At 60.3% G+C, this 13,282-nt stretch overlaps 1 protein-coding gene across 1 annotated transcript in view; it reads left to right on the top strand.

Annotated features, from left to right (window-relative positions):
• The window catches only part of CSNK1G2 (casein kinase 1 gamma 2), a 42,683-nt gene extending 29,978 nt beyond the window's left edge, over positions 1–12,705 (top strand). The window contains exons 3-12 of the mRNA XM_058821234.1: positions 3,618–3,658; positions 4,160–4,229; positions 4,556–4,704; positions 5,545–5,779; positions 5,961–6,046; positions 6,381–6,465; positions 6,538–6,686; positions 7,037–7,120; positions 10,318–10,424; positions 10,825–12,705. Of these exons, the coding sequence (XP_058677217.1) occupies positions 3,618–3,658; positions 4,160–4,229; positions 4,556–4,704; positions 5,545–5,779; positions 5,961–6,046; positions 6,381–6,465; positions 6,538–6,686; positions 7,037–7,120; positions 10,318–10,424; positions 10,825–10,879 (1,061 nt within the window). The 3' untranslated portion in view covers positions 10,880–12,705. The remainder of the gene's footprint in view (positions 1–3,617; positions 3,659–4,159; positions 4,230–4,555; positions 4,705–5,544; positions 5,780–5,960; positions 6,047–6,380; positions 6,466–6,537; positions 6,687–7,036; positions 7,121–10,317; positions 10,425–10,824) is intronic.
• The last annotated feature ends 577 nt before the right edge of the window (positions 12,706–13,282 follow it).

The following is a 13,282-nucleotide window of genomic DNA, read 5'->3' on the forward strand; positions in this document are numbered from 1 at the left end:
CAAACACAGCCAAATTCCCATCCTGGTGCCCAGGCACAGCCAAATTCCCATCCTGGTGCCCTGGCACAGCCAAATTCCCATCTCACTGCCCAGGCACAGCCAAATTCCCATCCTGGTGCCCAGACACAGCCAAATTCCCATCTCACTGCCCAGGCACAGCCAAATTCCCATCCTGGTGCCCAGACACAGCCAAATTCCCATCTCACTGCCCAGGCACAGCCAAATTCCCACCCTAGTGCCCAGGCACAGTCAAATTCCCATCCTGGTGCCCTGGCACAGCCAAATTCCCATCCTGGTGCCCAGGCACAGCCAAATTCCCATCTCAGTGCCCAGGCACAGCCAAATTCCCATCTCAGTGCCCAGGCACAGCCAAATTCCCATCTCAGTGCCCAGGCACAGCCAAATTCCCATTCCAGTCTGGCCCAGGCACAGCCAAATTCCCATTCCAGTGCCCTGGCACAGCCAAATTCCCATCTCAGTGCCCTGGCACAGCCACATTGCCACCCTGGTGCCCAAACACAGCCAATTTCCCATCCTGGTGCCCAGACACAGCCAAATTCCCATCTCAGTGCCCTGGCACAGCCAAATCCCCACCCTGGTGCCCAAACACAGCCAAATTCCCATCCTGGTGCCCTGGCACAGCCAAATTCCCATCTGTGTACCCAGGCACAGCCAAATTCCCATCTGTGTACCCAGGCACAGCTCTGTGCTGCTGCACAAAGGTGCCCACCATGGGCACAGTGCTGTGCCAAGGGCAAGGGGCAGCCTCAGTGCTCACTTTTCCCCTCACAGCAAGGGGCTGGAGCGTGTCCAGAGACAGGAATGGGGCTGGGGAAGGGTCTGGAGCCCCAGGAGAGGCTGAGGGAGCTGGGAAGGGGCTCAGCCTGGAGAAAAGGAGGCTCAGGGGTGACCTTGTGGCTCTGCACAGCTCCTGACAGGAGGGGACAGCCCGGGGCTGTGCTCACAGGGAACAGGGACAGGAGGAGAGGGAACGGCCTCAGGCTTGGCCAGGGGAGGTTTAGATTGGAAATTGGGAAAATTTCTTCCCTGAGAGGGTTGGGAAGCATTGGAACAGGCTGCCCAGGGTAGGAGTGGAGTCACCACCCACAAAGTGCTCAAAAAGGTGTGAAAGTGGCACTTGGGGACATGGGCTAATGTGAACATGGTGGTGCTGCTGGCTGATGGTCAGTGGTGATCTGAAAGGTCTTTTCCCACCTTAAAGCTTCTGTGATCCCGGGCTCTGAGCTGCTGGGATGGGATCCAGCTGGGAGCCAGAGCTGAGCCCACTCCTCCTGATGTGCAGGAGCAGGTGCTGGGCTCTGCTGCCAAATCCTGGGCAGGGGCAGCACAGAGAGCCAGCTCCTGCTCTAAACACAGCCTGGCTGCCTGCTCCTGCCCTCAGCCTGTTCTGATCCCTCTCTGATCCTGCAGGTGCTGCCAGATGGGTTTGGAGGCACCTCTGGCTGGGCAAAGGCCCCTGCAGTGCAAATATTTGCTTCCTGCCACCCATCTCACCACTTTTCTCTTTTATTTCCTTTCACAAGCACCTTTTGTGCTGCAAGTCCTGCCTGCTCCAGTCCTCCCCGGCACTCCCTGGGCTCTGGCACATTTTGGGTGTCAGAGTTGTCCCCTTGTGAACACTGGGGCAGAGAGGGTGGCTCCAGGAGCTGGAGTGGGGAATTCCCTGGCATGGAAGGATCCTCCCTCCTTGCTCTTTGCTTTTCTTTTCTCTTGGTTTATTAATCTCATGACAGTTTCCAGTCCCCAGTTCTGCTATTTGCACCTTTTTTCATTCAGAAAGGGGAAGCAGAGAGAGGTGATTTGACCAGTCCATACCCTCTCTGCTCACATCTTGTCCATCAGCTGTGTCCAAGCTCCCCTAGGAAGGGCTGAACCAGGGGAATACCAAATTATCTGGACTCATTTTTGGGCTGGGAGAATGCTGCCAGCTCCAGAGCCTTGTTGCTGGTAGCTTTTAGTGCCACCACTGTGTGATGGGGACAGGACAGATGCCACTGCTGGGGATTCTCCTGCCTCCATCCCTGCTGAGTCCCATTTGCAGTGTGCCTCTGGCAGTTTTCCTGCCATGTTACATTTTTCCCCCTTCAAATCCTGCCTGACCTCAGGGAAAATCCAGCTGTGAGTTCTCTGATCCCACGTTGCTGCCCTGAAGGCAGCAGTAATTGTTTCAGATTGCACTGTAGAGCCCTGTGGAGGCATGCACAGGTCTGGGGGTGTCCCACCTGCTCCCCAGGAAGTGTCAGTGTGTGATGGGACAAACCCCTGCATCTGCACACGCTGTGTTCACCAGACTTTGCTCTCTCCCTCCCTCCCAAATCCCTTCCTCCCTAATCTCTGTGAAGGGATTTGCTTTATGCAGAAGCAGCAGCAGACAGAGTGGCTTGGCAGAGGTCCCCAGGGATGGGAGAGGGTCAGGGGGGCATTGAGCCCCTCCTTGGCTGCAGAGCCCATCCTTGGGAGGAGCTGCTCCATTAATATCTCCCATTCATCCCTCTCCCGTAATCCTGGCGCTCAGCAGCTGCCTCTGATGTCACCCAGCCAGGATTTATGGCTGCTTCAGGTGGAGAGCAGCCCTGGGAGCAGATGAAATCTTAGGCCAGGAGGAGCTTGTTCCCTGAGCAAATTGCTTGGAGAAAATCCGAGGAGACAGATGCAGCTCCATCAGATCCCCACATGGCAGCCTTGGGGATCCCTGCTGCCCTTAACCCCCTCCTGCCCGGGCTCCTGCAGGCACAGGGAGCACTCAGAGCTGTTCCTGCACCTTTAATCTTGGCCTTTGTGGGGTGGGACAGAGATTGTGCTGCTGCTTCCCAGCTGTGTCCCCTTTTCCTGGTCTGGGGGGATGTGGAGGCACCCTGAGCTCAACCTTCCTGTGGTTATGGTGTGCCAAGTCCTGTGCAGGTGTGAAGCCCTCTGGGGGTGCTCTACAGGGTGCTGGGTGCCACAGCTGCTCCTTCACTCCCCTGGGTTCTCCCTGCAGCCTTCAGCTCCTTGTGCAGACTGGGCCATGCCATGGGTCTGCTCCTGGCCTCTCCTGTGCCCTTGGGTGGGCAGGACCATCCCCAGGGATGAGGTTCATTCACACATATAAGTGTCTGCCATTCCCAGAGTGACCCCAGCCCTGGGGGACAGATTCCCACCTGCCTGTGGTGCCCTCAGAGCACTGCCAGCTGTGCCAGTGCTCCTGGGTGTCTCTTCTCCCTGCCACCCTTTGCAGGGTCCCCCTGGCCATAACTCAGTGTCCCCCAACTCTGGCCATCCCTCCATAGCCCCCTCCCCCTTTGGGAGCACCAAGTCTCAGCCTTGTCCCCTCCCTGCTGCTGCCCCGTCCCACCAGCCTTGGCTCCAGCCTGAGGAGCCTCCCCATCCCAGAGGAATCCACACTCCCCACCTGGGGATAATTAGCAGGCATGTTGCAACTCCCCACAGTGGATTCTGCTCCTGCTCGTGCCTTGAGGCTCCTTCAGGTGTTGTGGGAGCTGCAGAACCTGTTCAGAATGTTTGTGAGCCCAGGTGCCCTCAGGGACAGTGGTGGATATGTGGTAGGGGTGATGCAGGATCTGCTTTTCATCTCCTTTTTGTGTCTCTCCCCGCAGGGAAGAATCTCTACACAAATGAATACGTAGCTATCAAATTGGTGAGTGGCTGTCAAAGCAGGGAGTTCCTCCGTGGTGGGGTGGGGGATGTTCCAGCCAGTGGGAAGGAGCTTCTGCTCTTTCTCCCATGGTGTTGGGCTGGCATGTGATGGATGTGGTGGCTGTGCTGGGAATTGATGGGCACCCACATCACTGCAGGTGGGGTGATCTGGGTCTGGGCAGGGAAGAGCTGAGTCTTGCTTCTCCCATCCCTCATGACCATGACCTGTGCTGTGCTCAGCCAGTGCCAGCAGCACAGAGGGTGGCCCCACTGGTACCTGATCCCATTAATGTTTTCCCTCTCTGGATGAGATGATCTGGCTCTCATATGGGCTGATTTTCTCTCATCATCCCCCGAGGCTTCATCTCCATTTTATACCACTTATTCCCAACCCCAAATGCTCTCAGTCCAGCTCCTGCCAGCATGTGAAAGATGTGTCTGACACCCAGACCCCCTGAACATCCTGCTTCCTACTTAACTGTTCTCCTTTCTCTCCTCCAAGGAACCCATAAAGTCCCGGGCCCCCCAGCTGCACCTGGAGTATCGGTTCTACAAACAGCTCGGCAATGCAGGTACAGGCTGGGCTGGGCTGGGCTGGGCTGGGCTGGGCTGGGCTGGGGAGAGAGGCTTCCCCTAAATGTGACTCTGCAACTTCACCCCAGCTGGAGCTCCTGCCCATCTGCTCCACAGGGTTTCACACAGATGCCTTGTCTCATCTTTGATCTCTTTTGATTTAGTTATTTCCCCCCACCACCCCTCAGCAGAGTCAGGGATGCAGATGGAGCTGCTCTGAGCAGAGCCAGGCTGGCTGTGCAGGGACATCCCCCCCTGCAGTGGCATGGCTGTGACAGCCTGGCCCTGCTGCAGCCCTGCACAGCCCCTGCTCTGTCTCTTGCAGAAGGAATTCCTCAGGTTTACTACTTTGGCCCCTGTGGGAAGTACAACGCCATGGTGTTGGAGCTGCTCGGACCCAGCCTGGAAGATCTCTTTGATCTGTGTGATCGAACCTTCACGCTCAAAACTGTCCTGATGATTGCCATCCAGCTGGTGAGTGCAGCCCTGCACTGCTCCCCTGCAGCCCTGCACTGCTCCCCTGCAGCACTGCTCCCCTGCAGCACTGCTCCCCTGCAGCACTGCTCCCCTGCAGCCCTGCATGGCTGCCCTGGGGAGCAGGGGGTGTGTGGGCACCGTGGGCAGGCAGCACGGGCATCCCATGGGGAATAAGGGGAAGATGTTGGCACAGCCCAACCTGGCCTGGTCCCTTCTGAAGGAGAGCTCTCCACCCTTCTCAGCCCCTCTCTGAGCCTTGACAAGCATCTCAGTGTGCCCAGAGCATCTCGCTGTGTGCCTGTGAGCATGTTCACAGGGGTCTGAGGATGAGGGAAGAGATGAGGATCTGACTCCGTGTTTCAGAAGGCTTGATTTATTATTTTATTATATATATTATATTAAAACTATACTAAAAGAATAGAAGAAAGGATTTTATCAGAAGGCTAGCTAAGAATAGCAAAAGAAGGAATGAATAACAAAGGCTTGTGGCTTGGACAGAGAGTCCAAGCCAGCTCACTGTGATTGGCCATTAATTAGAAACAACCACATGAGACCAATCACAGATCTACTTGTTGCATTCCACAGCAGCAGATAACCATTGTTTATATTTTGTTTTTGAGGCTTTTCAGGAGGAAAAATCCTAAGGAAAGGATTTTTCACAAAAGATGTCTGTGACGTGCCCAGGGTGCAGCTGGCCTGGGGCTGTGTCCCATGGTGGGAAGGAGCTGATGTGCCTATCCTTGGCTGAGGGGAGCAGGGGAGAGGTGCCCAGGGCAGGGGTGTGCAGGACACAGGGTGGGGGCTCTGCCCTGGCACTGACACCTCCTTGTGCCCCAGATCACACGGATGGAGTATGTGCACACCAAAAGCCTGATCTACAGAGATGTGAAGCCAGAGAACTTCCTGGTGGGGCGGCCGGGCAGCAAGCGGCAGCACACCATCCACATCATCGATTTTGGCCTGGCCAAAGAGTACATCGACCCCGAGACCAAAAAACACATCCCCTACCGAGAGCACAAGAGCCTGACAGGGACAGCACGTTACATGAGCATCAACACCCACCTGGGGAAAGGTGTGTGGCACAGGCAGCCAGCCCTGCCTCCTGCTGAAGGGAGGGACTGCAGGGCAGGGGTGGCAGAGGTGGGGATGGGCACAGGCTGCCTCTCCTGCTCTTCAGGGTGCTGCAGGATCTGGGGGCTGGACAGGGACAGTGGCTGTGGTGAGAACTGACCCTTGTCTCTTTGTCCATGCAGAACAAAGCCGCAGGGACGACCTGGAAGCATTAGGGCACATGTTTATGTACTTCCTCCGTGGGAGCCTTCCTTGGCAAGGCCTCAAGGTAACTGCCAGCTCCTGCTGCCCCTGGGCATGGCTTCCTGTGGGTGTGGCTGTGCCCTGGCATGGGGAGGGGGAAGGTTTGGCCCCTGGGGTGTTGGAGGGTTAGCACCCTACCAGCTCTGAGCTCCATGCCAGGCCCTTGCAGTGCTGTGCAGATCTCCCTGTGTCCCCCCAGCTGCTCTCACAGTGGCTGTCCTGGATGCCCTGGGGTTTGTCCTGCATACCTGCCCAGGGAGGGAAGGAGTTACCTGGGAAAAAGGGCCCAAAAAATCACAGATGGTGTGACAGCCCAGGGCAGTGCTGGCCCCTATGCTGACCCCCCTTGTCACCACCAGGCCGACACACTAAAGGAGAGGTACCAGAAGATCGGTGACACCAAAAGAGCCACCCCAGTGGAGGTGCTCTGTGAGAACTTCCCAGGTGAGAGCTGTGCCCTGCCCAGCCCCTGCCCTGAGCCCCCTGTGCTGTCCCCTGAGCCCCCTGTCCCCACAGAGGAGATGGCCACGTACCTGCGCTACGTGCGGCGCCTGGATTTCTTCGAGAAGCCCGACTACGACTACCTGAGGAAGCTCTTCACAGACTTGTTCGAGAGGAACGGTTACGTGTTCGACTACGAATACGACTGGGCAGGGAAACCTCTGGTGAGTGAGAGCCCAGGGCCTGGGGCACAGGGGAGGCACCCCAGGGAGCAGGGACAGCAGCCAGGGAGGAGGTGGCACTCAGCCATCCCTGCCACACACTGTGTCCAGTTCCATCCTCCTCACCAGTCACAGCTCCAGGGCTGTGACACGGGAATTTGAGGCTCTGAGCTCTTTCACTGCCATAGGTGCATTCCTTGGGCTCAGTGCACCCGGATACCAAGCATGGCACTGCTGGGGCAGGGGTAGGGGCAGAGATCAGGCCCTGGTTCTGGGGGTTTTGCATGTTGGATCTGGCTGTGGGGTGCTGGGAGGGCTCTGTGCTGCACTGACATTGTCCTTTGTGTCCCCAGCCCACCCCCATTGGCACGATGCACAGCGAGGTGCAGGTGCAGCCCCCGAACAGAGACAAAGCACAGCCACACACCAAACACCAGGTGAGCAATGGCACAGCCTGCCTGGGGCAGGGGGCCATGGGCTGGGCAGCTCCAGGGACGTGGAGCCCAGCAGGGATGGTTGGTGGCAGGGACTGGGACATGCCTTTCCCTCAGTGCTCTGTTGGAGGAGTTCCCTCCCACAGCTCTGGGTCTGTGGCTCACCGGGCCCAGGGCAGTGTCCCTGTGGCCTGGCAGGACAGGGAGGAGGCACTGTGGGGGCTGGAGTGTGACTGGGGGGTGCCAGGCCTGGACATCAGCTGGGGAGGGGCAGGGTCCAGCCTGGGGTGTGGGGCAGGGCTTGGTGCAGGCTGAGCCAGCTCTAAGGACACTCACTGTCCCCATGGGGTGACTCGCTGCTCTGCTTGTGATGCTCTTCCATCAATGGGACAGTGACATGGCACAAGGGAGGGCAGGACTGGGGGGCAGCTTGGCAGCATTTTGCCCCACGCTGGGGCTGCCTTTGTTCTGGGAATGGGCAGGGCACAGGGAGCCCAGCCCGGGGCAGGGATCAGTGTGGGAAAGGGGCCAGGGGCTCAGAACTGCTCCAGTGCTGTGGCCTGTCCTGCCCTGGTGCAGGACACGTGTCTCTGGCACTGCTGCCACTGAGAGAGAACCTCATGTGTTTCCAGCAGTCCTATCTGTACAAACCCTTGTCCTCCCAAACCTCATTGGGGGCAGAGCAACTGCAGAGGGGCTGGAGCAGGGGGTACAGCACTCTGCTACCCACACTGCTCCTGCCCAGCACAGGGAGCCTGGCAGAGCTTCCTTAGGGAGAGGAAAATGTCAAATCAGTCACCTCTGGCTCATTTCTGGGAGCTCACTCCCAGCAAGGTCTGCTCTGTCAGGGAAATGCCATGCTGGACATCCCTGTCCAGAGCAGGGGGAAGAGCAAAGCACAGAGCTCCTGGAGCATGGGAGCAGTGTCCTGCCTGGGGACACAGGGTGTCCAAGCCCTGCCTGGGGACACAGGGTGTCCCCACAGCTCTGGGGCCGTGCTGTGCTCACTCAGGGAGGGTTTGGCCCAGCTGGTGCCACTCAGGCCCTGCCGAGCCCGAGCCCTGCGTCGTCCTGGGGATGCGGCGTCACCTGGGCCTGGCTGCAGCTCCGGCTCTGCTGCCCCAGCCCGCTCCCAAACACGGCCCCGGCCCTGCTGGAGCTGGCCCTGCTCCAGGGGCTGCGTGGGGCTGGCCCTGGGGGGTGTGTGTGGGTGGCAGGGGGACACAGACCCCCGTTGTCACCGCAGGGACGCTGCTGCACGGTGCCCTCCGCAATCACCAACTCGAGCTGCTCCGGTCATGTTTTTGCTTTTGCATGTCTTATTTTCTCGATTCCCTTTGCCACTTTTCCCACCCCTTCCCTCCACTTCTCCCTTCTCTTCCCCATTCTCCCTCTTTTTCTTTTGTTTCTTTTCATTCTGTTCCTCCTGCCTGTCGCGAGCAGCCGCCCGAGGGGATGGAGGTGTGGGATCCTCAGGCCGGTGGGCAGCCTGCCGAGGAGCCTTTGGGAGCTCACCTGGCAGCCGGCAGGCTCGGGGGGTCCGTGCAGGTACATGAAACCTCCTGGGGCAGGGCGGGCACGGGAGGGAGCGGAGCCACCCTGGGCATCAGCCCCGCTCCCCTGCCCTGGGGCTGCACATGCCAGGGTGCAGCAGGTTCTGCCTGTCCCTGTGGTGTGATGGGATGATCACGGCTCGTAGATGAGGCTGGTGCTGCTTCCTCAGGGCTGCTGGGCTTCCCTGGTGCTGCCAGGGGGAGTTAGAGGTGGTTGGAGATGGATGGATGGATGGATGGATGGATGGATGGATGGATGGATGGATGGATGGATGGATGGATGGATGGCAGGCACACTGCAGCACAGCAGCTGGGTGGGCGTTGCTCTGCCCCCAGTGCTGCTGGTCTGAGCAGGGACCTCCCTGCTCCTCCTTGACAGGAGCCCTGGCTCCCAGCCCTGCTTCTCCTCCCTCCCCGGGCACTCCTTGGCCGTGTCCCCTGCCCTGGCCCTGCCTGGGTGCTGTGCTGGCGCCGTCAGCCCCGTCCGTGCTCGCCGCCCTCGCCGCCTCCTGCCCGCTGCTGCTCAGCCCTGCCTGGGCCTGGGGGTGCCTCCCTCATGGATGGTGGCACATCCATGGCACATCCGTGGTGGATCCCCTGGCTGGGCCTGCGCCGCTTCCTCTATCTCTGCTTCCGTCCCCGCCGCTCTCGCTCGTTCCTGCTGCTCCACGGAGACTCTGCTGGTGCTCAGCCCCAGACCTGGGCACAGCTCCTGCTGTTGCCATTACAGGGCCGGGCACTCCGTGGTGCCAGGCAGGCCCGGGCACTCCGTGGGCCCAGCTCATGCTCTGCCTCGCTCCTCCTGTCCCTCATCCCCTTCCTCCTCCCCAGTCCTGCTCTGCAAACCCTCCTGCTGCGCTCTGCCTGCGCCCGGCACTGCTGGGTGATGTGCAGGGGTCTCTGTGCTGGTGTCAGGGGCTGGAGCCTGACGTGGCCCTGCTGGCTGGGCTCTGCCTGTCGGGTGGGCACTGCCTGTGGGGTGTCCTTGCTGGCTGGGCACTGCCTGTGGGGTGGCAGCTCCTCCAGGGGGCTGGGCAAGGCCCAGCGTCCTCGCCGGGGCCCGAGCAGCTTGGAGAGTGTTTGGCCTGTGCATCCCCAGGGAGCTCCTGGCTTTGCCTGTGGGCAGCAGGCACAGGATTGCAGTACAGGCATCCCACAGCTGCCTTGGTGGCCTGGATGTCCTCCTGGCCCTGGCACTGTGGCTGACCCTGCTGCCCTGGTGAGTGGGCAGGAGCTCAGGGATGCCTGAGCCCGCCGGGCAGGCACTGGGCTGAGTCTTGGTGCTGGGAAGCAGAAGTCGTGTCCAGATGCTCAGCTGTGGGAAGGGCTCCTTGGAGCTCTCAGCTTTGCCAGGCCGTGTCTCTCACCCACTCTGGAGCTGGCTGCCAGCACGCCCCTCTCCTGGTGCAGGGGCTCCCAGCAGCTGGGATCCTTCCAGGGGGGTTCTAAGGGGCTCAGAGCTCTCTGCTGTGATGGGGCTCTTGGGCAGAGCTCAGCACCGAGGCCGAGCACTGTGGTCTGGGTGAAGGCACCATCCTGCCACCAAGGGCAGAGCTGGGCAGTCTCCTGGGTGGCTCCTGTGCCCCTCAGGGAGGGGAGGGGCTGCAGACCCCCGGGCTGCCCCTGCTGACACTCATCTCTCCCCAGGTGATGAGCTCCACCAACGGAGAGCTGAACACAGATGACCCGACGGCAGGACATTCGAACGCCCCCATCACAGCCCCCACCGAGGTGGAGGTGACAGACGATACAAAGTAAGGCCCCAGCCCAGCTGTCCCCTGGCACCCCGTGAGAGGTGTCCCTGCAGGGCCACCACCACCCCAGCCCTTCCCATCTCGCCCTGCCCAAGGCTCCTGCACAGAGGGGCATGGATGGATTTGGCTCTGCTCCTTCTCTGGAATCCCTGCCGGGCCCTGGCTCATGGCCTCGTGTGCTGTGGTCTGTGTCACCCCCTGGTCAGTGCCATTTGCTGTGGCAAGTGTCACTTTTGCTGTCACTTGTGGTGCTCCCAGTCCATCCCTGCCATGTACCAGGGGCACTTGGTGGAGCAGCTCTGCCCACGTGGGGCTCACCAAGGCACGAGGCGTTTCTGTCCTCCCTGACCCCGGGGCTGCTGCTGCGCCCTCCGTGCTGACGGGTCCCCTCTGTCCCCAGGTGCTGCTGTTTCTTCAAGAGAAGGAAGAGGAAAACCACCAAGCGTCGCAAGTGAGCAGCCGGGCCCGGGCGGAGCGGCGAGCGCCGGCTCCTCTCCCTCTGGCCGTGGCTGGATCTCGCCCCGCGGAGCCCGCGGGCCCCGGGGCTGGACGGGGACGGGGGGGCCGGGCCGGACGGGCTCCCCCAGCGCCCCGCGCGCAGCTGGGGAGCGGGGCCTCCCCAAACTGCTTTGTCCTTTCCTCCGCCACTCGTGGCCGTTTACTCGAACCAAGCCCAACTTCGCTGAAGTTCCTGCGTCCGTCAAACAGAAAAAAAAGAAAAAGAGAAAAAACCCACGGCGTCACTTGCTTTGAGTTTATAACCGGTCGGAAATGGGGATCAACTACAGACTCTGACCCGTCGCTGTCAGAAGAAGACGAAGACAATTTCAAGAGCAGTGGGCTAAGGAGGAATATTTTTTTTTTTCTGTTGCTTCTTTGTCTCTTAAGTTAATTTAAAGTGAGTCTCGGTGCAGAGTGCTGAGTCGTCAGTCTTTGACCGTCATCTTCAGTGTTACCGAATTCTGCTCTTCCTCCCGGCCCCGCCCCGCGTCCCCGCCGGGTCCCCTCGGCCAGTGGCGAGCGCCGGGCTCGGAGCGGGGAGAGCCGGGGCCGCGGGGGCGGGGAGAGGAAACGCGTTTACAGTTCATTTACGATGCACTTTTGCGAGCAATACAGGCGCCGTCCGGTCCCGCCGAGAGCAGGTCCGAGACTCCCAGGGGCTGGGGGACACAGGGACAGGGACGGCCGAGACCAAAGGGACCCATGAATGGCGGTGGCAAAGCAGGGAGGGGAAGCGAAGCAGCCTCGTCTCTGGTGCTGCCATGTCTTGGGGCTGGATGTTGGTGTGGGCAGGGCTTGATCGGCGTCTTGGATTTCCCCCGAGGGGCCGGGGCTGGGGCCGGGCCGGGGTGGAGCGGTTGAATCCCCACCAGGGCATCCCCGCGGGATCCTCCCGGCCTGTCCTGGGGCTGGGGAAATGCAGGTTTGGAACTGACCCACGGACACCCCCGCACCCCCGCGTTCCTCGGCACCCCCAGGGCACTGCAGCTCCCCACGTGAATGACCCCGTGCGCTGTCGTGTGTATTGATCGTGACACTTTGGGGGGGGACACACACTTTATCTTTACCAAAACCCTGTTGTTCTGCCCCAAGAGAAGGGGCTGAGGCTGTGCTGGGGGGGCGGGGGAGGGATGGGACCATCTGTGGCTGCTTTGAAACATTTGTCCAAACTGACCATCTCGGGTTGTGGAGGGGCTGGGGGGGGCGTGGGGTCTCCCACGGGGCCGTGCCCTCCCCACGGCCCCTCTCCATCCGAAATTCGGGATTGACCCCGGCTTTGGCTTGTCCGGGCTGCGGCCCCAGCTGCTGCTGCGTCCCCGGCCACGGCGGGAAGGGGACGTGCAACGTTTGCCCTCGTGTCTCCAGCGAGGCGAACAAACGAATTTTTAAAATCGCCTTAAAATTTTCACTGGAAGTGGTCCCTTGGCAGCGCGTCGGCTCAGAGCAGCCCCGGCAGAGGCCGAAGAGGAGCCGCGGAGGGGAAGGGAAGGGAAGGGAAAGGGAGGCGGCCCCGGGGTGTGCCCGGCTCTGTGCGCGCTCCCTCGGCCGCGGGGCCGGGCCCGAGCCCGGGGCTCTCTGTCCTTCCAGCAAGGAGTCCAAATACTGCGATTGTACGTGAGAGCGTTTGTTCCATTGCGAGTTTAGTTACTGCTTTAAAACCAAGTGTACAGATATGGCATTTCAATTTCTCTGATGCTTCCTGGAAGCCATAGAATTTAGGGGCTTTTTTTTTTTTATAAAAACAAAAAAAAATAAAATAAAAAAAATCTTTAAAACCCAACACGTTCTTCTGTCCTTCATTGTGTGGCTCCCAAGGGGGAGGACATTGCCCAACACCCCCTTTTTGTTGGAGGCTCCCTCAGCAGTGGGTGGGAGCAGCCCCAGCCCCACACAGGGGGGAACGGGAACCTTTCCTGGAGGAGCAGGAGGAAAATCTCGGGGGGAAAAGGTCAGGGAATGGCTCTGGGCAGTCCTGCAAAGCCCCTGAGTGAGGAAGGTGATGGTGCAGGAGGAGGGTGATTCCCAGCCGAGCCCGGTGCTCCAGCAGGGAGCTGGGCCGGGCTGGGCCGGGCTCCCCCTGCTCCGGGCACTGCAGGGTCCCCAGGCCCAGCTCCAGCACGGTTTGGAGCCCTGGGAAGCTGCTCCTGGCCCCGGGGCTCACATTCACCCCGGCTCCCTCGGGCAAAGGGCAGGGAGGGCTCTGATGCCCCCATGGAGCTGAGTGACCCTGGGAGCTGTGCTGGGCACAGGAGCAGAGCCCAGCCCTCATCCCTGCTCCAGCAGCCCCTAAAGCCTCTCCATGCTGGGAATCACTGGCCAGAGGATCTGCATTCCCCCCAAGCTGAGGCAGCTTTTAG

The sequence above is a fragment of the Ammospiza caudacuta genome, chromosome 28 (assembly GCF_027887145.1).
Source record: "Ammospiza caudacuta isolate bAmmCau1 chromosome 28, bAmmCau1.pri, whole genome shotgun sequence".
Taxonomy (NCBI): Eukaryota; Metazoa; Chordata; class Aves; order Passeriformes; family Passerellidae; genus Ammospiza; species Ammospiza caudacuta.